Source organism: Rattus norvegicus, chromosome 17 (assembly GCF_021556685.1).
Source record: "Rattus norvegicus strain SHRSP/BbbUtx chromosome 17, alternate assembly SHRSP_T2T, whole genome shotgun sequence".
In the NCBI taxonomy this organism is placed as follows: Eukaryota; Metazoa; Chordata; class Mammalia; order Rodentia; family Muridae; genus Rattus; species Rattus norvegicus.
The window spans coordinates 61,120,331-61,140,830 of NC_141550.1; the positions used below are offsets into that span (position 1 = coordinate 61,120,331).

At 41.9% G+C, this 20,500-nt stretch overlaps 2 protein-coding genes across 8 annotated transcripts in view; one reads left to right on the forward strand and one right to left on the reverse strand.

Moving 5' to 3' along the window:
- Nucleotides 1-5,682: 5,682 nt before the first annotated feature.
- LOC148000221 (ral guanine nucleotide dissociation stimulator-like) lies at nucleotides 5,683-13,297 on the reverse strand. Of its 4 annotated transcripts, none has more exons than XM_087591721.1 (6): nucleotides 13,092-13,297; nucleotides 11,348-11,433; nucleotides 7,670-7,866; nucleotides 7,081-7,128; nucleotides 6,441-6,631; nucleotides 5,683-6,236 (listed from the first exon to the last, which is right to left on the reverse strand). In XM_087591721.1, the coding sequence occupies exons 3-6, from the start codon at nucleotides 7,843-7,845 to the stop codon at nucleotides 6,040-6,042; spliced, it is 612 nt and encodes a 203-aa protein (XP_087447847.1). In that variant the 5' UTR covers nucleotides 7,846-7,866; nucleotides 11,348-11,433; nucleotides 13,092-13,297; the 3' UTR covers nucleotides 5,683-6,039. The 4 variants fall into 4 exon arrangements, with proteins under 4 accessions (XP_087447847.1, XP_087447846.1, XP_087447848.1 ...); XM_087591720.1 differs by having other exon boundaries at nucleotides 11,348-11,585; nucleotides 13,092-13,253; XM_087591722.1 differs by lacking the exon at nucleotides 11,348-11,433 and having other exon boundaries at nucleotides 13,092-13,246.
- Nucleotides 13,276-20,500, forward strand: part of 4921524L21Rikl1 (RIKEN cDNA 4921524L21 gene like 1) — a 39,511-nt gene continuing 32,286 nt past the window's right edge. The window contains exon 1 of one of the 4 annotated variants that reach the window (XM_087591349.1): nucleotides 13,276-13,409. The gene's annotated coding sequence lies outside the window, so the exon portion shown is untranslated. The remainder of the gene's footprint in view (nucleotides 13,410-20,500) is intronic. The other 3 variants (XM_087591350.1, XM_087591351.1, NM_001170421.1) reach the window with 3 other exon arrangements.

A 20,500-nucleotide genomic window follows, 5' to 3' on the forward strand; every position in this document is an offset into this window, starting at 1 on the left:
CTATCTCTCTCTCTCTCTCTCTCTCTCTCTCTCTCTCTCTCTCTCTTTCTTTCTTTTTCAGTAAACCACAGGTCCAGAACAAATGGAGAGATTAAGGTAAGCATCAAGTATCCCTCCACTGATCACACAGGATTACTCACTCATTAGGGCTTTGATAACCAAAACAGTGATAGACCCAGGAGTTTGCAGGTATACCTCCACACGCATGCTCAGGACCGCTGTCCAACCGGACTTAGTGTTACATCCCCCAAAGTCACAAAACCTCATGGGTGACCAGGGAATTCTAGCAGCATCAGATTCTTTCTTCAAAGTCTACTCATACTCCTATGAGAGCAGATTTTGGATAGCACTTCGTGTGGCCTAGAGGGGACTTCAGGGCAGTGCAGGATCAGAAAAACCTCTCTGCGTTCCCTAAGCTTACTTTAATTCATGCCCCACCACACCATGTGCCCAGTAGCTGGACGGAGCCTACTGATTTGAGATTCAGTAACAAGAGATGTTGTCTCAAGCACTGGGGAGACCAAGCTCAGCCTCAGAAAACACTGGCAAAAGCACTCTGCCTGCTTCTGGACCTCACCTCTCCTGAGCAGGAAGTTCATGTTCTCATGACTTTTATTTTCTTCTATTAAGTCTGGGTCATGGTATAAGATTAATTTCATAAGCCCTTCATTTCCCTGGCAAATCCATTTCCTTACAGTGTAAAAATACTGCCTTGAGAGACCTCGCACCAGCATAGGCGTCTGAGAATGCTCCAAGCGCGATCTCCCTCTCCTTGCCTCCCAGTCACCTACTCTCTTTTCTGCTAACCTTATTCTCTGAAGAACTATCCATTCTGAACCCCAACATCTGAGCTGTCTGGACACCTGAGACCTGTGTTCTCATCCTCCTCCATCTACATCTCACTCTGATGTGACTCCAGGTCACTATCATGCCATTTCTGTTTCTAGGATACACACCCTGCCAGATACAGCCTCCCACCTCCTGAGTGACAATTATGGCCTCCCCTCTGAGCATCTCTTAAGAAGATATCTGAGCAGAGTCTGCAAGTCCCGGGCCTGGTCACAGGAATCAGAGAGACCAGACAGTCAATGACAGCACCAGAAGAACTGGCCCTGGGAAGGAGGAGGCCAATTGGGATGGCTGCCCGTGGTTCCTGGATCCTTGTAGAGCTCCAGGCTGAGCAGGTTCAGAGTTATGGAGTTTGAACCTGGCTCGCTAGGAAAAGACACTAAAGCATAAAATCTTTTCTGTGTGTTCTATGCCAGATAGATAGGAGGCAGGCAGCAAGACTGAATGGGACCAGGTTGAAGCTAGTAGCAGGAGGCCACAGTAAGACTGTCTAGCTGTCCTAAACTCTCCACCTCGGACAACTCTATGGGAGAGAAACAAACTCTTCAGCTCTGAAGCACGTGTCCATCCTCTTGTAGCAGGATACATCTGTGCCCTGTTTGGAATCCACCGCAAAATGTGACCTCCACATCAGGCTCTAGTCCTGTTGGTCTGGACCTAGTCTATCTATACTATGTGCCAAGTTTCTCCACCCTTCATCCTTAATTCACTGGGCTACTGCTCTTCTGGTTGTAATATATAAATACTTGAGTAAAGCCGTGAAACCGGCACAGATCCCATTGGAATCCTCATGAGCTCCAAGCCTATTCTACCCCAGTACAATTACTTTGTCCCTAAAACACAGAAGTCTGTGTATGCTGGTTGAGATGCATTTCCAGCCGTCATCATCCCAGGCAAACGTTTCCAGACCAATGTCTAACAAGCTGCAAAGCCTGGAGCTGCTCTGCCCGCCCAACGCGCTGCCCTCCTCTGCTTTCTTCTGCCCTTCCCATTGTTCTGCACTCACGTTCAATGTTGGCTGTAGACCTGAGTGCATTCAGAAAACCCAGAGCTTGGTGAGATGCACCTGACTGTGTGTGCTGTGGTGGAGTTTCCGAGGAGGATTTCCTGCTGAGGGAATGTCCACACTGGGTGTGCAGAGCACTATCCCATTGGTCTGGACAGAAGCACAGATGAAAGTCAGCCAAGTTCCCCGATTCGCTTCTGCTTCCTGACTCCGTGGGGGGTGTGAACTGCCCAACTGCACCTTGCCCTCTCTGCCCTCCCAGACCTCCTCACTCTTCTTGCCCTTCTTGCCCTGGTGAACTAAACCTCTGAAGCTGAGAGCCAAGATGATTTTCCTTCCTTTGCTGCTGACAAGTCCCTGCTGACAGCAATCATGAGGCCAACTTGAGCAACACTGACAACTGTACACGCTCTTGTGTCTTTCAGTCCATGAACTGTCTAACACAGGATCTCTTTATTTTCATTTCCCCAAATTCTTTGTGAAATGTTGATTTTCACTGTGTATATTTTCAGTATACTCTTTTGTACATCTTACTGATACCAATTCTAATTTCAGTTGTAGCTCATTCATGCATAACGATATAGAGGCAGATTTTATCCATAATTCACGTATGACGAGGGATTCTCTCATTACCTCTAATGAGACCATGTGGTGGCTCACTGTTTTCCAAATCTAATTAATCTGTGACCTGTGAGGGCACTTTCCATTGCTGTTCATATATGGATACACAAGTATCTTCAGCATGTTGTATTTTCTTTGTTATGTTGTGACAGCCAGTCCACTGCTACTACTAGTTCATCTCCTGCTGTTAGACTGACACATGCTCACTTCCTGTATCACCAGAAAGCTTAACTCTACCTGAGTCAGGAAGGGGGTCTCTCAGCTGACTTCCTGCACAACAGGGCTACTTCAGCAAATCTCACCCTTCACATCCCTTCTTGAAGCTAAACTCCCATGCCATAATGCGGACTCTCTGAAGTGCAGAGGCTGGCTTCTAGAGAGCTTCTAGAGAGCTAAGACTTGTCTGACTTTTAACCAAGAATAATCTCATGGAGACTGATGAGCAGAGTCCCCTTTGTTCCTAAAAAGCTGTAGTGAGCAGATCTGTGACCACTAAGAGGTCCTGCACAACCTGATTGGCCCCACTAGATAGACCAGCACCTTAGCTGCCCAAGATTGCACATGTTGGACAGCAACTGGTGGTGGTCATCAATGTTATTGTCTTGTGGAGAGACAAGAACATGCTGAGAACAGTTAGCTGGTTTCCAGGTCATATCCAGAAACACAGGAAGAAATATAAATAAAACCTTGGCATTGCCTTCAAGTAAAATTTCTTGTTTCCTTAGTACTGGAGGCCAGCTCAGCGCTCTGGTTCTATCTTGAAGGAAACTGAAGGGGAAAGCATCAGCAAGGGTTAAGTCTTGGTTTTATGAGAGATTATGGTGGCTTTCTCTAATTTTACCTATCTTGACTTTAAGTTACTCAAGCCAGAAGCTCTGGGCCTCTGGACCTACTGAAGCTTGTTGCTGAAAGTGGGTAAAGAGGAGAATTAGGTAAAGGATTCATTACTAATGCTCCCTTCTCTGGCCAGGCAGCCAGGAGCCCCTCACTGACCTGGGTGGTTAACTCTTTGTGAACCAGAAAAGAAAGCGTTACATAGAAAACACATACACTGAATGAAACAGAAAATGATACACCATCTTTTGTCACTTTCAGTTTTCTCTAGATTTTAGACAAAAGAGTTCTCTATGTAAAAAAGAATTACCTTATAGATAAAATGTTACAAAGAAAAAAATTGAAATCCCTTACACAGGCAAATGTGCACAGACACATATCCATACACACAGTCTGGCCAGGTGGAGCCACCTGTCTCATCAACTCCACAAGTGTTCACGCATGCTTCCATGCATACATACCTACATACGTACATACATACCTTCATAGGTACATATAAGCAAACATAGATTTGGATGGATGGATGGAGGATGGATGGATGGAGCAGAGACCCCCATGCCACCAACCTTATTTCTTGTATTTGGCCTTTTTACACCCTCCTAGACAAAAGTTCTTAGAAAATTACATCAGAGGTAAAATGTTATATAAAGTGGGCGTTACAGAGGGATGTTGACATTAAATTCAAGGCAGTGTTTCATCCTATTATGTTCATTATGTGTTCACAGAAATTTTCACACGCCTTGCTTATCATAGTGTACACCTAGAGCTTCATCCTTGGACCAAAACACTTTTCCTTGAACACGAATGTGTCCCAAGTCTGTTTCTCTTTTTACTGTAATTACTAAAGCGCATTGTATTTTATTATGCAGCTTTGGCTTACTATTATGAGGAATGGGCACATTCTATTCTTGATTCTGATTTTATTACATCTTTCTAGCACAACAACTAAAACCATCCCTTAATACTTTATTTCTAAACCTATTTGAATCAAATCAGAAATTCTATAGAATAATTAAATCACCTGAACAGCCTTAATTCATAAAAGTTCATCTTCATGTTGAATCCACAGGAAATCTGATCAATAGTTTGGGCTGATGCCCACGGGTTATTATATTAATTTTAATGATGACAGGAAAGACATCAGCTGCAAGGAGCAATCCTGAGATGAAGTCTTTTTGGACCTTGCCTCATAGAGCTCACTCATCACAGACCATGCAAAATTGGTGGGCCACCTCCAGGTAGGCCACCTGCTAGCCTTTGCCTATCCTAGATGGCTCCTGACACTTTAAAGCCTCAGTTGTGTCATGTGATGCTTTTCTGGAAACTGTCTTATGAGAGGATGTGTTTGCTGAAGCAGACTCATGGCAGGATATTTTGCAGAGAACTGACTCATATTATTTCTGGAAGCTGCCTGCAAAAAGACTGTGTGATGTTTTTCCTAGAGTGGATGCTTGAGAGAACCATGACTTTTGGAAAGTGTACAAATATTAACTCAACAGACAGGGGATGATGCTGTGTGGTACTGATTCGTTGGGGTTTCCTGATGCTGGACTTGGATGCTGAAGCTGTGGCACTGGTTCACCTCACCTACTTGATGGATCGTCATTTGTCATGGCTTCATAAAAATGCACCAAAGAACTTCAGGTGATATTCTGGCAGCTTCCTGCTGCTTCCATGAACTCTGGTCGATTGGGAGAGCCTCTGTTTCTTCTGGATTGAGCTGCCATTGCTGATTCGTGAATGGTGTTTGTCAGAGGTCTGAGTTACCACTGCTGACTTATGGGAACTAAACTACTGAAATTCGGGCCACATAGATCGGATTCGCCCCCAAAGAACTATTTCTAACTAGATCTACATCCCTTTTTGCCCCATTAACCTTCCCTTTCCACTGCTTCTGGCGAGTGGTGAGCCAGAAGGGAAGTTAAAGCATTTACGTACACTTAGTAAAGTTCTGAAAATGTAAGCCTACATGGTCCACCACCGTGGAAGTTAACCATTCCTTCAAGAAAATCAAAATGGTGTAAACAGTGTAGCATGACACGCCCCCTTCAGACCCTGACATAGCGCGGCTACTCAGTTTCAGGAGCCTGAAACAAAAGCAGAAACCACTTTCAAGGGCACCTGGTCAGTCTGACCTCAGCACATGACCTTAGCCTTAGGACCCCAGCAAAGTGCAGTCAGCCCCAACGACCTGTATGTCTAGCACCACTCTCAGGCATAGACCTGATCTCTGTCAAAGCAGTCACTTGCACCTCCCATCCTCCAAGATGGTCTCTCTCCATGGAGCCTCTCACAGGAGCAGTGTGGTCTCCTTGGTAGACTGTTTATGCCCAGTACAAGCCTGCTGAGTGGACACCATAACCACAAGTAATCAACAAAAAAGGAGTACTAACAATTTATTAAAACAAATACTTAAAAGAAAAGCAACATAAAAAGAACCACAGAAGTAAAAAGGCCATTTCTCAGGGGGAGGTGAGGGCTGGCTGTGGGGCAAGGGAAGTTGCTATATTGAAATCGGGGAATGGTTCTGCCAGTACGTCAGACAGGTGCTGTCTGCAGAGCAGATATAAGAGACCCCTCAGGTGATAATGACAGGGTCATTCTCTAAGGAGATAGGACAAGGTCGAGAAGGGGAGAAGATGCAAGAAGGACATTGTGTCGGCTGACACGGTGAGACACAGGTTCCACAGCTGCTAGCCCGTATGCTGGCTGGGCTGCTGCTGTCCCATCTAGTCCCAAGAGATGACCTTTATGGTGGATTCTGGGGTCTCTGTCTCTTGCAGATAAGCTAGTTCTGGCTGCACGTTCCCTGATGGAAACCACGCTTCCATTTCTAAATCTCCAGAGGTGTAGCTCCTCACTTCTACAGATGAAGACAAATCTGCAGCCGATTCAGTCTTGTAGAGAAAGGTAACGGGCAGTGAAACTGCAAGAGACAAGATCCCCAAGATGAGACTTCCTCTCAGCCTTTCCAAAGACAGAGGAGACCATGTCTGCTGGGGATCTCAACTCTGTCCTACAAAAGGTCCTGTGCCCAGATCAGGGTCAAGTGACAGCTTCTGCAAACAGGAGCCCGTCAGCCACAGCACAGCAAGTACAGAACCTTACGCACAGGGTCTCTAACACCTACCTGAGTCTTCACCTTTTCCCTCTGACTCATTGGACTCTTGCCGCAACTCCTTGAGGAGCATATGGACACGGACATTCAGATCGGAGGAGGGCATGTTCACAGTCAAGTAGATCTTCAACTTTTTCAGAATGGTCTGACTAAACTCCTCAGGGTATTGGTCTATCCATGTGTCCAGGAAGCAACAGAGAGTGCTGGGGAGAGGGGATGCACAACAGGCTATGAGCAGGCCTTTCCTTCTACAACCCTCCCATGGCTTCTGCCTACAGGAAGGACTGCAAGGAAGAGATCCAGCCCTATGCAGATGAGAACGGTGGGCAGAGCTGTGAGGTCCTAGTGAGCAAGGAACCTCACACACCTCACTGTCAACCTCTAGTGGAGAACAGCTGAACAAGCCTCCTGGCATGAGCTGGTATGTGCGTAGAGTCTCACAGCAGCACTTGAGGCCCCTGGCTTCCCCATCTCACCACTGGGAAGAACCATGCCCATGCAATTCTCATCCCGCAGGCACTGCTTGGACCACGTTATGGTACTAGAACCCAGGAGAAGAACCAGACCAAAACATTGGCCATCCTTACTCTAGGAACCCAAATGCCCCACACCGGAGACCCAAATCCTTCCTCTTTCTACAAAGCCCACTTGCCTCTTTATGTGTTTATCCTCTTCACAATCCAGGTAGAAGTAGGCAAACCTAGAGGACACCAGAACACATGTCACCTGTAAAATCCTAAAAGACATCAGGGGCAGGGGGCTACCTAGACAAAAATCAAAATTCAGAATGTGGAAGTTCTGTCTGCTCTCAGAATTATTAGTTCAGCTACATACAGTAGGTGCTTCAAAGATGCTTGTGCAGTGGGGGAACACATCTCTATTCTGACGTCTCAGTGATCACAGGTCTCTCAGATTTCCCTCCATAGGTCTCTAATCTGGACACATCTATATTGGGTATTTCTATAGGAATTCTGGAACATTCTTTACAAATGGGAGGAGTGCTTCCACCAAGGCCTCAGAAATAGTGGGCAAAAGATAAAGAGCTTCAGTAAGGCACAGAGGACAGCTACATTCATTAGTCTCAGCTTGGCCAGCAAACCCCTTTGGGCTAAGTCTGGGAGAAGCATTCTTTGAATTGATGCTGCTGCGGCCTGACAATACTCTAGTCAAGGAGTAGAGAGAGTGCTTCCCAGAACAAACAAGAGGGCCTGAGACCTCCACGCTTGGAGGTGGGCACTCACCTCTTCAACAGCAGATCCAGCGCATACTGTGTGGTGGTGAACTGTCGGTATGCGTTCAGGAAAGCAGGGGCAAAGAAGAGGTCCCCATCCTGCAGAGATGACACCAGTCGATTCACCAGATTTTCCACCATGTTTGTACTGATATGTGTCTCTGTACAGGGCTCCGTCACGACCATTGGGGCACACTCATGCTCACCCTGAGGAGACATCATGATGGATGGTTCAAACAAGCACAAGTTTCATTCTGCAACATTCTCATTGGTTATTATCATTACAAGTCTCCTTCAATAATAACACCTCGAGCAAAACTAGAAAAAACTGTGAGAGTTCAGAGAGGTTACCTCGTCTGCGTAGTCCTGGGTCTGGTTTTCTTGGGTCAAGTCTGTTTCCTTCTGGGCAAATGGCCAGAGACATTGCAGGCAGGAAAGAATCATGAATTTCAAGGTCCCTACCTGACCTTCATTTTTATCTTTCTTCAGGCCTGAGCCTTCAGTAGTCCAAGGACAACAAGAGAACATCCTGCTCTCTCTAAGCTCTTGGACAAGTGAGCCTGCTGGGCTGTGTGTAAGCAGTTGGCTGCCTGGTCATCAGGATTTTGCTTTGTTGGGTCATAGTGAAGGAAGTGAGGTCATTTCCTGGGGGTCCCTTTACTGTCCCCTCTTCACACAGGACTTTCCCTAAATGTTTCTAGATCCCTTCCCATTCCTCAGGTACACACTTAGACACAGTTACATAGGTGTGTCCCATTCCACTGCTCCAAGGGATGTCTGGGTACAGACAACACCTCAGCTTTGCAATCTGAGTCCTTACACTTGAATGACATCTCTATCCCTACACCTAAACTTAGCCCTGCACACCCAGGCCCACCTTAAACCCTAGCCATGTTGCCTTCTTCCATGCTACCCTGTGTGCTCCCTGTGTGAAATGCAAGTACACATACACACTTGTACCAGCCCTCAGCCACATAATGTCCGTGTTCTTGCATGGGAATTGTCTTTCTCAGATCATTTTAGAGCTCAATCCCAAAGGTTTGTGGCCCTCTGTAAACTGCTGTCTCAGCCACATCCACCAACTTACAAGATGGAAGCTGGCCCCCAACTCTGTTTCAGAACGGATTTGTCCTCCATTGTTTCTGCTTCAAGTTTCTGCTTAAGTCCTTCTCCTGACATTCTACAATGATGGCCTATGATCTGTAGCTTGCAAGAACCCTTTGCAAGAGTTGACAGTATTGTTAAAAGGTGGTCAGTACTCCCAAGAATCCTTCCTAGTAAGACACATAGACTTGGATGCTTTTTTTTCTACAATGTTCCCAAAGTTCCCAATGGAATCTGCCAGTTGGAATCAGTGGCTGAGCACTTGACTGACATGGACCAGAGCTAGGAATGTTTGCTTTTACCATGTTTAGGTATGGGCTTTGAAGTCCTGATCTTTCCAAGATTTTTATTATGAAGGCTGTTGAATTTTTTTCAAATGCTTTCTCAGCATCTAGTGAAATGATCATGTGGTTTTTTTCTTTGAGTTAGTTAACAAAGTTGATTATGTTGACGGATTTCTATATATTGAACCATCCATTTATTCCTGGGATTAAGCCTATTTGATCATGGTGGTTGATTGTTTTGATGTGTTCTTGCATTCAGTTTGTGAGAATCTTATGCGTATTTTTGCATTGATATGCATAAGGCAAATTGGTCTGAAGTTCTCTTTCTTTCTTGAGTCTTTGTGTGTTTTAGGTACAAGTGCAATTGTGCCTTCATAGAATGAAATGGGTAGTGTTCCTTCCGTTTCTATTTTGTGGCATAGTTTGGAGAGTATTGGTATGAGGTCCTTTATGAAAGTCTCATAGAATTCAGCACTAAACCCATCTGGTCCTGGGCTTTTTTTGGTTGGAAGACTTTTAATGAGTGCTGATATTTCTCTACAAGCTATGGGACAGTTTAGATGGGTTATCTGGGCCTGATTCACCTAGGTACCTCTTATCTGTCTAGAAAATTGTTCATTTCTTCCAGATTTTCCAGTTTTGTGGTAGAATCTGTGATTTTTTGGATTTCCTCAGTTCCTGTTATTATGTCTCCCTTTTTATTTCTGATTTTGTTAATTTGGATACCGTCTCTATGCCCTCCGGATAGTCTGGCTAAGGATTTATCTATCGTGTTGATTTTCTCAAAGAACCAGCTCCAGGTTTTGTTGATTCTTTGTATAGAGAGATCCGATTCTTATTCTCACAGTTTAATTGTCAAATCCTGCCCTGATAATAATAATATTACTGTTATTTAGGTATGGGGATTGAACCCAGGGCCTGATGCTTGAGAAGCACACATTCCTCCACATCCAGCATCAGAGAAATTCTTGTGAAGTTTAATTCGTTGAAACAAAAATCAATCCTTCCTGTGTAGCACAAAACATGTAGATAAGTGAAGCCTCTTCCCACAATATTCACAATATGCTTGTCTCAGGTGAACAACATGTCTTTGCTTTATAGACAATTATTTATATCAATAAGGAAATACTAGGCTCTGTTAAATCATCTGTGTGAGGAGTTAGCCTTGGGCCACTCGCCTCCTAATTCCACAGGAGTATGTGTCGATCTTTCCTCAAATGGTGCTGATTCAAACATGCTGGCCAGGCAGCACACCGCTGTGGCCTTGTGTGCTGTGTACATTGAAAGCATCTTAATGGTGGCACAGTCTGCTCACATGGTGCAAACACAGAATGAAGAACAAGGTACGGATGACACAATTTTATTTCCACAACACCCACAGAGTGTTTGTAGTAACAGTGACATAGCAGGTTCATTTGACCGTGTAGAAGCTCAACTATTCTGGAAAAAAACATGTTGAGGTAATTTATCAAAGCTTCTCTGTATATTTTGATGGTTTAAAGAACTCCAGTTCTTTAAATGGCGTGGAGAGATGGCTCAGTGGTTAAGAGCACCGACTGCTCTTCCAGAGGTCCTGAGTTCAATTCCCAGAGACCATATGATGGCTTAGAACTATCTGTAATGGGGTCTGATGCCCTCTTCTGGTGTGTGTGAAGAGAGCGACAGTGTATTCACATAAATAATTAAATCCTATAGAAAGGAAGTGGAAGGAGATGTAGTCTTCTCCTCTTCCATGCACTCATGAGAAATATTTGATAAAACACTGAATTTGTTCAAAGCAAAACTTATATTTTTCAAAATATTTTTTCAATAAAGATTTTTAACATACTGAAGCAAAATGGTACTTGAAAACAGGCTCCATTGTAAAGGAAATAAAAGTATTTATATTTTATAATAAATGGAAAGCTTGTTGCTGTTGAAAAAATTGTCAAAGTGATTAATATTAAGAAGTAAGGCTACAGCAAAAAGAAGGAGAAGATGAATGGGAGAAAAATGAGGAGGAAGAGAAAAAAGGAAGATCAGGGGTCCAATGTGAAGACCAGTTTACAAACGAAGCTATCCGAGGGCATTGCCCAGATGCAATGCTAAATGAATGTTCAAATACTCTACATTCTGTGTATGGAAGGAAACTGGGCTAGTAATCATCACAACCGAGTTACAAATATGCCCAAGATGAGTTCCAGAAGGCCCCAAAGAGGTAGCACAGGTCTGACTGTGTGGAGGTCTGGAGGAGGGTCAGAAGCATAGTGGTGTTATTTTCTCTGTCAGAAGCAAGCCCTTAGTTAAGAGCTATAACTCACCTTTCCACTCTTCAGTTTTGCTCCAGAATTTTATATGGTAGAATCAACTTGCATTTGGAATTTTCTGGCTCCTGTTCTGCCCCTAGCTGGGAAAATTAGCATTCTTAGGAAATAGATGTGTCTTATTTCTTCATCTGGCCATATCCTCAGATGACAAGGGAAGTCAGCTGTGTTGGTGAGAAACAAGGCTGAAGGGGAAGCTTGTCTGCTTTTCAATTAGATTGTCCATGAAAACGACCTGGGGAGAGTTTTGAACAATTACAAATACAGGGTGTCCCTAAACATCTGAATCAATAGACCTAATGTAGCCTGGACGTGGATATTTCTTTCCTAATGATTCTGACAACTATAGTTATATACTATGTCTGCAATGTCTCCTTTTTAGTAGTATTAGCCTAAGGTCCTTCTTTCTTAGCTTCCATTACCTGACAATTTAAAAGGAAACCTACTGGTTATAAGTAATGGTTCACAGAATCCTATCACATCTGCTGCACTGTTAATGATTCATTTCACTCACAAGCTCTTTAGAAAATTGCTCTTTTAGTAAGTCCAGTTTGTCTCTTATAGAAGACTTCCTGCCTCCCTTTTCTTACTTCCATCCTCAGGTCAACAAACAGCAAAATTTATGGAATATATGTGTATATATATATATATTACTTAAAGATTATATAGACATATTTTCTATATGTGTCAATGCAAACATATTTTTTATTGGTTATAGTTCTTTATTTACAATTCAAATGTTATTCCCCTTCCTGGTTTTCTGTTCATATCACCCATCCCCTCCCCCTCCCCCATAAGGGTGTTCCTCCCATCCACCCTCCCTTACCATCCCACTTGACATTCTGCTGCGCAAGGGGTCCAACCTTGGCAGGACCAAGGGCTTCCCCTTCCCCTGGTGCCCCAACAAGGCTATTCCATATCCACATGCAGATGGAGCCCTGGGTCAGATCATATATAGTGTTCGGGTAGTGCTTTAGTCCCTGGAACCTCTGGTTGGTTGGCATTGTTGTTCTTCCAGGGTTGCAAGTCCCTTCAGCTCTTTCAATCCTTCCTCTAATTTCCCAAAGAGGGTCCTGTTCTCATTTCAGTGGTTTGCTGCTAGCATTTATGACTGTATTGGACATGCTCTGGTTGTGTCTCTCAGGAGAGATCTATATCCGGTTCCTGTCAGCATGCACTGCTTAGCTTCATCAATCTTTTCTGGCTTTGGTGACTGTATATATATATGGGTCACATGTAGGGCAGGCTCTGAATGGCCGTTCCTTCAGTCTCTGCTCTAAGCTTTGCCTCCATATCCCCTCCTATGGATATTTTTGTTCCCCCTTTTAAGGAGTGGAAGCATCTGCATTTCGGCCATCCTTCTTGAGCTTCCTGTGATCTGTGGATTGCATCTTGGGTAGAGAATAGGGATTTATTAGAATGATTTACAGGCTGAGACCAGGCTAATCCAATGGAAGTTGGCTACGAACAGAAAGTTTAAGCATCCCTTAGTTGCTCAGTCCAAGAGGCTGAATGTCTCAGCAGGTCTTCAATATACCTGGAATCCCAAGGAAGAAAACTCTAATAATGCCAATAAAGGAGTGGGCTCAAACAGCGAAGGGCAAAGCTCCCTTCTTCCCTGTCCTTATAGAGGCTTCCAACAGAAGGTGTGACGCTGATCAGAGGTGGGTTTTCCCAGCACTATCTTCCTACTCCAAGTCCTGGGTTAAAGGTGTGTGTCTTCCCATGTCAAGATCCTTACCTCAAGAATGTGGATTAAAAGTGAATCTTCGTACTTTGAATTAAGAAAGAATCTCTCACAGGTGTGTCCTCCACTTTTAGGTTTTACTTAGTTCCAGATGTAGTTAAGTTGACAGCCAAGAATAGCCATCATAGCAAGCAAGCTTTTCTCTGAGAGAAGAGTAGTAGCAGATTCTAAACAGTTGTTTTTTTCAGTTGAAGTTGCGTCTGTTTGCATTGGTAGAAGATGGTGTCATCAGTTGGCATCTATGAACACTGGTAACCATACATTTAGTAAGAGTACAAACAGAAATCATCTAACTAGCTGAGTTTCAAAAATGTGTGTCAACTAATTGTTCAGTTACTTAGGAGGTTGGGAAGATTCAGTGTAAATGAAGTGACAAGTTCTGGAGGGCAGGTGATGAAGGCATTGATTCCTTCTGTTCCATGATGGGACATGAGTTTTGGTAAAGCATAATATTAAGGAAGAAATTCCACATGCCAATATTTTTTTTATATCTAATCATTTGAACAGATGCACCCAGCCACATCAAATGTAAGACCCAATGATTGTGGCCTCAACCTGGGTCACAGATGTACTGAATCTTCTCTATGATTTGTGTTGTGGTATTTTTAAAGCATTTTCTTTGATATTGTTAACTATTCATATTCTCATTAGAATGCCAGGAAGCCTAAAGGGGGCTGGTTGTGGTCTTTATTGAGGGAGTTGCGCTTCTTGCAAACAAACTTATATTCTTCTCCTCAGCATTGTCCCTTAACAATGTGAGTGATTTAGCGGCTTTCATTATGCTCAGATTAATATATAAAGAGGTGTATTGGAATTTTGATGTTCCTTTATATTTCTACTCCATTTATACTTTACCTAAAATGAAAAATAGCTAGTGATAATGAACATAGAAATAGAATAAACATTAGTTTGAAATAGTGTATGTGTATTAGAGATATAATTCTGTGTGCAAATACAATTCTGTATTGAGCTTTTATACAACTGAATTATAAGTCTTTCATCTTTTGTAGTAGAAAATGCATGGGCCATTTAGTGAGACGTACCCACGGTGTTTCGTGTGACATCTTTTTAAATTCAGGCCTCATTTTCTTTTCTTTTAAAGATTTTTTAAAATTTATTTACAGTCCACCCACCACTCCCCACCCCCACTCCCATGCTCCTCTCTGCAGTTCCTCATCCTATTCCTCTCCCCCCACCGGTTCCCTAGAGGATGCTCCCCCATCACCAGGCTTCCCTACTCCCTGGGGTCTCAAGTCTCTTGAGCACTTGACACTTCTTCTCCCATTGAGGGAGGCCAGGCTATTTCTGTGCTGTATATGTGTGGGGCGCCTTGGGGCAGCCGCCTGGTTGGTGGCTCAGTGTCCAGGAGCTCCTTGGCATGGTGCCAGTTGACTGCGGGTCTTTTTAGGGGCTGCCTTCCTTGTCTGCTTCTTCTATCCTCCCCCTATTTAACCATGAGGGTCCCCAGCTTCCGTCCAATGGCTGGGTGTAAGTATCTGGGTCCGTCTCATGCTGGTTGGGCTTCTCAGAGCCAGGCCTGCCATGTTAGGCTCCTGCCTGTAAGCACATTATAGCATTAGGAAGTGTCAGTCCTTGGTGTCTCCACATGGATTCCCAGTTGGACCTGTCACTGGACCACCTTTCCCTCCGTCTCACCTCCATTTTTGTCCCTGCAGTTCTTTTAGACAGGAACACTTCTGGGTCAGAAATTTTGACTGTGGGATGGCAACCCTGTACCTGCTCTTGAGGCCCTGTCTGTCTACTGGAGGCAAACTCTTTTTTTATTTCCCTCTCCCCACTGTTTGGCACTTCATCTAAGGTCACTGCCATCGAGTCCTGAGAATCGAACACCTCCCAGGTCTCTGGTACTTTCTAAAGGGTCTCTCTACCTCTCACCTTCTGAGGCTGCATATTTCCATTCATTCTGCTGGCCCTCTGGGCCTCTCTCCTGTCTCCCATTTTCAGGGAAAAGTTCCCCTTTTCCTCTACTCTTCCCCTTCCCACCCAAATCCCCCTCCCTCTGCCTCCTGTGATTATTTTCTCCCCCTACTAAGTGAAATTGAAACATCCTCACTTGGCCTTTCTGTTTGTTAAAGTTCTTAAATTCTGTGGAGTATATCCTAGGTATTCTGTACCTTTTGGCTAATATTCACTTATTACTGAGTACATGTATGTCTTTTTGAGTCTGGATTACCTCTCTCAGGATGATATTTTCTAGTTCCCTCCATTTACCTGCAAAATTCGTTTTGTCCTTGTTTTTAATAGCTGAAGAGTATTCCACTGTGTAAATGTACCACATTTTCTGTATCCATTCTGTGGGAAATCTGCTTTTTTCCCCCCAGCTTCTAGCTATTAAAAATAAAGCTGCTATGAACATCATGGAGCCCTTTTCCCTTTGATGTGCTGGGGCGTCTTTTGGGTGTATGATTAAGAGTAGTATAGCTGGGTCCTCAGGTACGTCAATTTCCAGTTTTCTGAGGAACTGCTAGATTGATTTCCAGAGTGGTTGTACCAGTTTGCAATCCCTCCAACAATGGAGGAGTGTTCCTCTTTCTCCACATCCTGCCAGCATATACTGTTGCCTGAGTTTTTGATCTTAGCCATTCTGATTGGTGTACAGTGGAATCTCAGGGTCATTTTGATTTGCATTTCTCTGATGACTAAGGACTTTGAACATTTCCTTAAGTGCTTCTCTGCCATTTGAAGTTCCTCTGTTGTGAATTCTCTGTTTACCTCTGTACCATATTTTAATTGGGCTATTTGGTTTTTTGGGGATCAGCTTCTTGTGTTCTGCATACATTTGGCGCTCTCTCCGATGTGGGCTTAGAGAAAGCTTTTTCCCATTCTGTGGGTTGTTAATTTATCCTACTGATTGTATCTTTTGCCTTAAGAAGATTTTCAGTTTCATGAAGTCCTATTCATCAATTGTTGATCTTAGAGCCTGAGACATTGAAGTTTCTGTTTAGGAAATTTAATGAGGTTGAGGCTCTTTCCCAATTTCTCTTCTACTAGTTTGAGTGTATCTAGTTTTATGTTGAGGTCCTTGATCCACTTCAACTGGAGCTTTGTGCAACGTGATAAATATGGATCTATTTTCACTTTTCTACATACAGACCAACAGATGAGCACTATTTATTTATTTATTTATTTATTTATTTATTTATTCTTATTGGATTTTTTTAAATTTACATTTCATTAAGGGTGTTCCCTAACCCATCCAAACCCTCTTCCACCCCCCTGACATTCCCCTACACTCGGGGTCCAACATTGGCAGGACCAAGGGCTTCTCCTTCCATTGGTGCCTAACAAAGCCATTCTCTGCTACATATGCAGTTGGAGCCCTGGGTCAGTCCATGGTCTTTGGGTAGTGGTTTAGTCTGGGAGCTCTGATTGGTTGGCATTGTTGTTCTTCTGAGGTTGCAAGTCCCTTCAGCTCTTTCAATCCTTTCTCTACTTCCTCCAAAGGGGAGAAAGTTCTCAGTTCAGTGGTTTGGACCAGCACCATTTATTGACAGTGCTTTGTTTTTCCCATTGTATGTTTTGGCTTCTTTGTCAAAGATCAAGTGTTTCTAAGTGTGTAGGCATATTTCTGGCTCTGCAATTCTATTCTATTGATCAATCTGTCTGTCTCTGTACCAATATCATGAGGATTTTATCACTATTGCTCTGTAGCAATAAACAGCTTGAGATCAGAGGGTGATAATTCCCCCAGAAGTTCTTTTGTTGTTAAGTGTTGTTTTTGCTATCCTGTGTTTTTTGTTTTACCATATGAAATTGAGAATTACTCTTACCCTGTCAGTAATCTTGATGGAGATTGCACTGGATATGTAGATTACTTTTGGTAGGATAGCCATTTTTACTATGTTACTCCTACCAATCTTTGAACTTGGGAGATCTTTCCATTTTCTAATATCTTCTTTGATTTCTTTTTCAGGGATTTGTAGTTCTTGTCATATAGATCTTTCATTTGCTTGGTAAGAGTTACGCCAAGATATTTTATACTATTTGTGGCTGCTTTAAAGGGTGTTGTTTTTCTACTGTCATTCTCAGTCTATCATTTATATGATTGGTTTAATTAATTTTTATATTGAGCCAGTTTGGTGAAGTTTATCAGCTGAAGAAGTTCTCAGGTAGATTTTTTTCTTTTTGGATTGCATATATATATATATATATATATGTGTGTGTGTGTATATATATATATATATATATATATATATATATATATATATATATATATATATATATACTATCATCCACAACGAGTGATACCTTGACTTCTTCTTTTCCAATTCTTATCTCCTTGATCTCCTGTTGTTGTCTTATTGCTCTACCTAGAACTTCAAGTACTATACTGAATAGATATGGAGAGAGTGTCTTGTTCCAGATTTTAGTGGGATTGGTTCAAGTATCTCTCCATTTAATTTAATATTGGCAGACTGATTGCTGTATATTGCTTTTATTATGTTTAGGTAAGGGCCTTGAATTCCTGGTCTTTCCAATACTATTAATATGGAGGGGTGTTGTATTTTGTCAAACGCTTTTTCAGCAACAAATAAGATGATCATGTGATGTTTTTCTCTGAGTTTGTTCATATAGTGGATTGCATTAATGGATTTTTGTATACTGAACCAATCTTGCATTCCTGGGAAGAAGTCTACTTGATCATGGTTAATGATGCTTTCGATGTGTTCTTGGATTCAGTTTGTGAGAATTTTACTGAGTATTTTACATGAATATTCAGAAGTGAAATTGGTCTGGTTTTCTTTGTTGTGTCTTTGTGTGGTTTAGGTATCAGTTTAACTGTGGCTTCATAGAATGAATTAGGCAGTGTTCCTTCTGCTTCTATTGTATGGAATACTTGGAGGAATATTAGTATTAGGTCTTCTTTGGATGCCTGGTAGAATTCTGCACTAAAGTCATCTGGCCCTGGGCTTTTTTTTTTTTTTGGTTGGAAGTTTTTTTAATGACTTCTATTTTCTTAGGGCATATGGAACTGTTTAGTTTAACTGCTCTTGATTTTAGGTATGTGGTATCTGTCTAGGGAAGCATCCATTTCATCTATACTTTCCAGTTTTCTTGAGTAAAGGCTTTTGTAGTAAGTTCTGATGATTTTTTTTATTTGCTCAAATTCTGTTGTTATGTCTCCCTTTTCATTTCTGATATTGTTGATTTGGATACAATCTGTGTCCTTTAGTTTGGGTAAGGGTTTATCTATCTTGTTGTTTTTCTCAAAGAACCAGCTTTTGGTTTTGTTAATTCTTTGTATCATTCTGTTTCTACTGAGTTGATTTACACTCCGAATTTGATTATTTTCTGCTGTCTACTTTTCTTGGGTGTGTTTGCTTCTTTTTGTTCTAGGGCTTTCGGTTGGGCTGTTAAGTTGCTGGTGTAGAATCTCTTCAGTTTCTTCATGAGGGCACTTAGTGCTATGAATTTTCCTCTTGGCACTGCTTTCATTGTGTCTTATTTTCATTGAATTCTAGAAAGTCTTTAATTTCTTTCTTTATTTCTTCCCTTACCAAGTTATTATTCAATGGAGAGTTGTTCTGTTTCTATGGGTATGTGTGTTTCCTGTTCTTTATGTTGTTATTGTTTAGCCTTAATCTGTGGTGATCTGATAGGATGCATAGGATTACTTCAATCTTCTTGTACCTGTTGTGGCTTATTTTGTGGCTGATTATATGGTTAATTTTGGAGAAAGCACACTGAGGTGCTGAGAAGGAGGTATATTCTTTTGTTTTAGGGTGAAATGTTCTGTATATATCTGTTAAATCCATTTGGTCCATAACTTCTGTTAATTTCACTGTTTATCTTTTTAGTTTCTGGTTCAATGACCTGTCATTGGTGAGACTGGGATTTTGAAGTCTTCCACTATTATTGTGTGAGGTTCAATGTGTGTTTGACTTTAGTAAAGTTTCTTTTACAAATGTGGGTGTCCTTGCATTTGGGGTATAGATGTTCCGAATTGAGAGTTCATCTTGGTCATTATTTCCTTTGATGAATATGAAGTGTCCTTCCCCATCTCATTTGATAACTTTTGGGTGAAGTCTATTTAATTGGATATTAAAATGGCAATTCCAGCTTGTTTCTTGGTACCATTTGCTTGGAAAACGTTTTCTTCTAGCCTTTTACTCTGAGGTAGTGTCTGTCTTTGTCATTGAAGTGTGTTTCTTGTATACAGAAAAATGTTGGATCCTGCTTGCATATCTAGTCTGTTAGCTTAGTTGTTTTTATTGGGGAATCGGGTTCATTGGTTTTGAGAGATATTAAAGACATGATTGTTAGTTCCTGTTATAGTTGTTGTTGTAGGTGGTATTATGTGTGTATTATTTTCTTTTGGGTTTGCTGTGAGATGACATATTTCTTGTTTTTTCTTTAGTATAGCTATTCTCTTTTTGTTGGAGTTTTCCTTTCAATTTCCTTTTAGAATCCTCTATATGGATGGGGATATATATATATATATATATATATATATATATATATATATATATATATATGTTTTTGTCATGGAATATTTTGTTTTATCCATTTGTGATGAGTGAGAATTTTGCTAGGGATAGTAGCCTGGGCTGATATTTGTGTTCCCTTGGAGTCTGCATGACATCTGTCCACAATCTTACAACTTTTAGAATCTTTGTTGAAAAGTCTTGTGTAATTCTGATAGATTTTCCTTTATATGTTACTTAGTCTTTTTCCCTTGTAGTTTTTAATATTCTTTCTTCTACTTGTGCAGTTAGTGTTTTGATTATATGTGACAGGAAGATTCTTTTCTGGTCCAATCTATTTGATTTCCTGTAGACTTCTTTTACTTTTATGGCCGTCTCTTTCTTTAGGTTGTGGAAGTTTTCCTCTATGATTTCTTTGAAGATGTTTTCTGGCCCTTTGAGCTGGGACTCTTTGCTCTCTTCTATTCCAATTATTCTTAGATTTGGTCTTTTCATATGTCCTGGATACCTTGGATGTTTTGGGTTAGAGGTTTTTTATTCTTTGTATTTTCTTTGACAGTTGTGTCCATATCTTCTATGATATCATCTATGCTCAAGATCTCTCTTCTATGTCTTGTATTCTGTTGGTGATGCTTGCATCTGTAGCTCCTGACCTCTTTCCTAGGTTTTCCATTGCCAGGGTTACCTCTATTTGTGATTTCTTTGTTGTTCTATTTCCATTTTTAGGTCTTGGACCCCTTTGTTCAATTCCTTTCCATGTTTGGTTCTTTGTTCCTGTATTTCTTTGAGAGATTTTTTGTTTCCTCTTTAAAGGCTTTTACCTGTTTAATTGTGTTTTCCTGTATTTCTTTAAGTGAATTATTTATATCCATCCTCCTTATAGGTCTCTTTTATCCCAGCGCTCATGAGGCAGAGAGGTAAGTGGTTCTCCATAAGTTCAAGGCAAGCCTGGTCTAC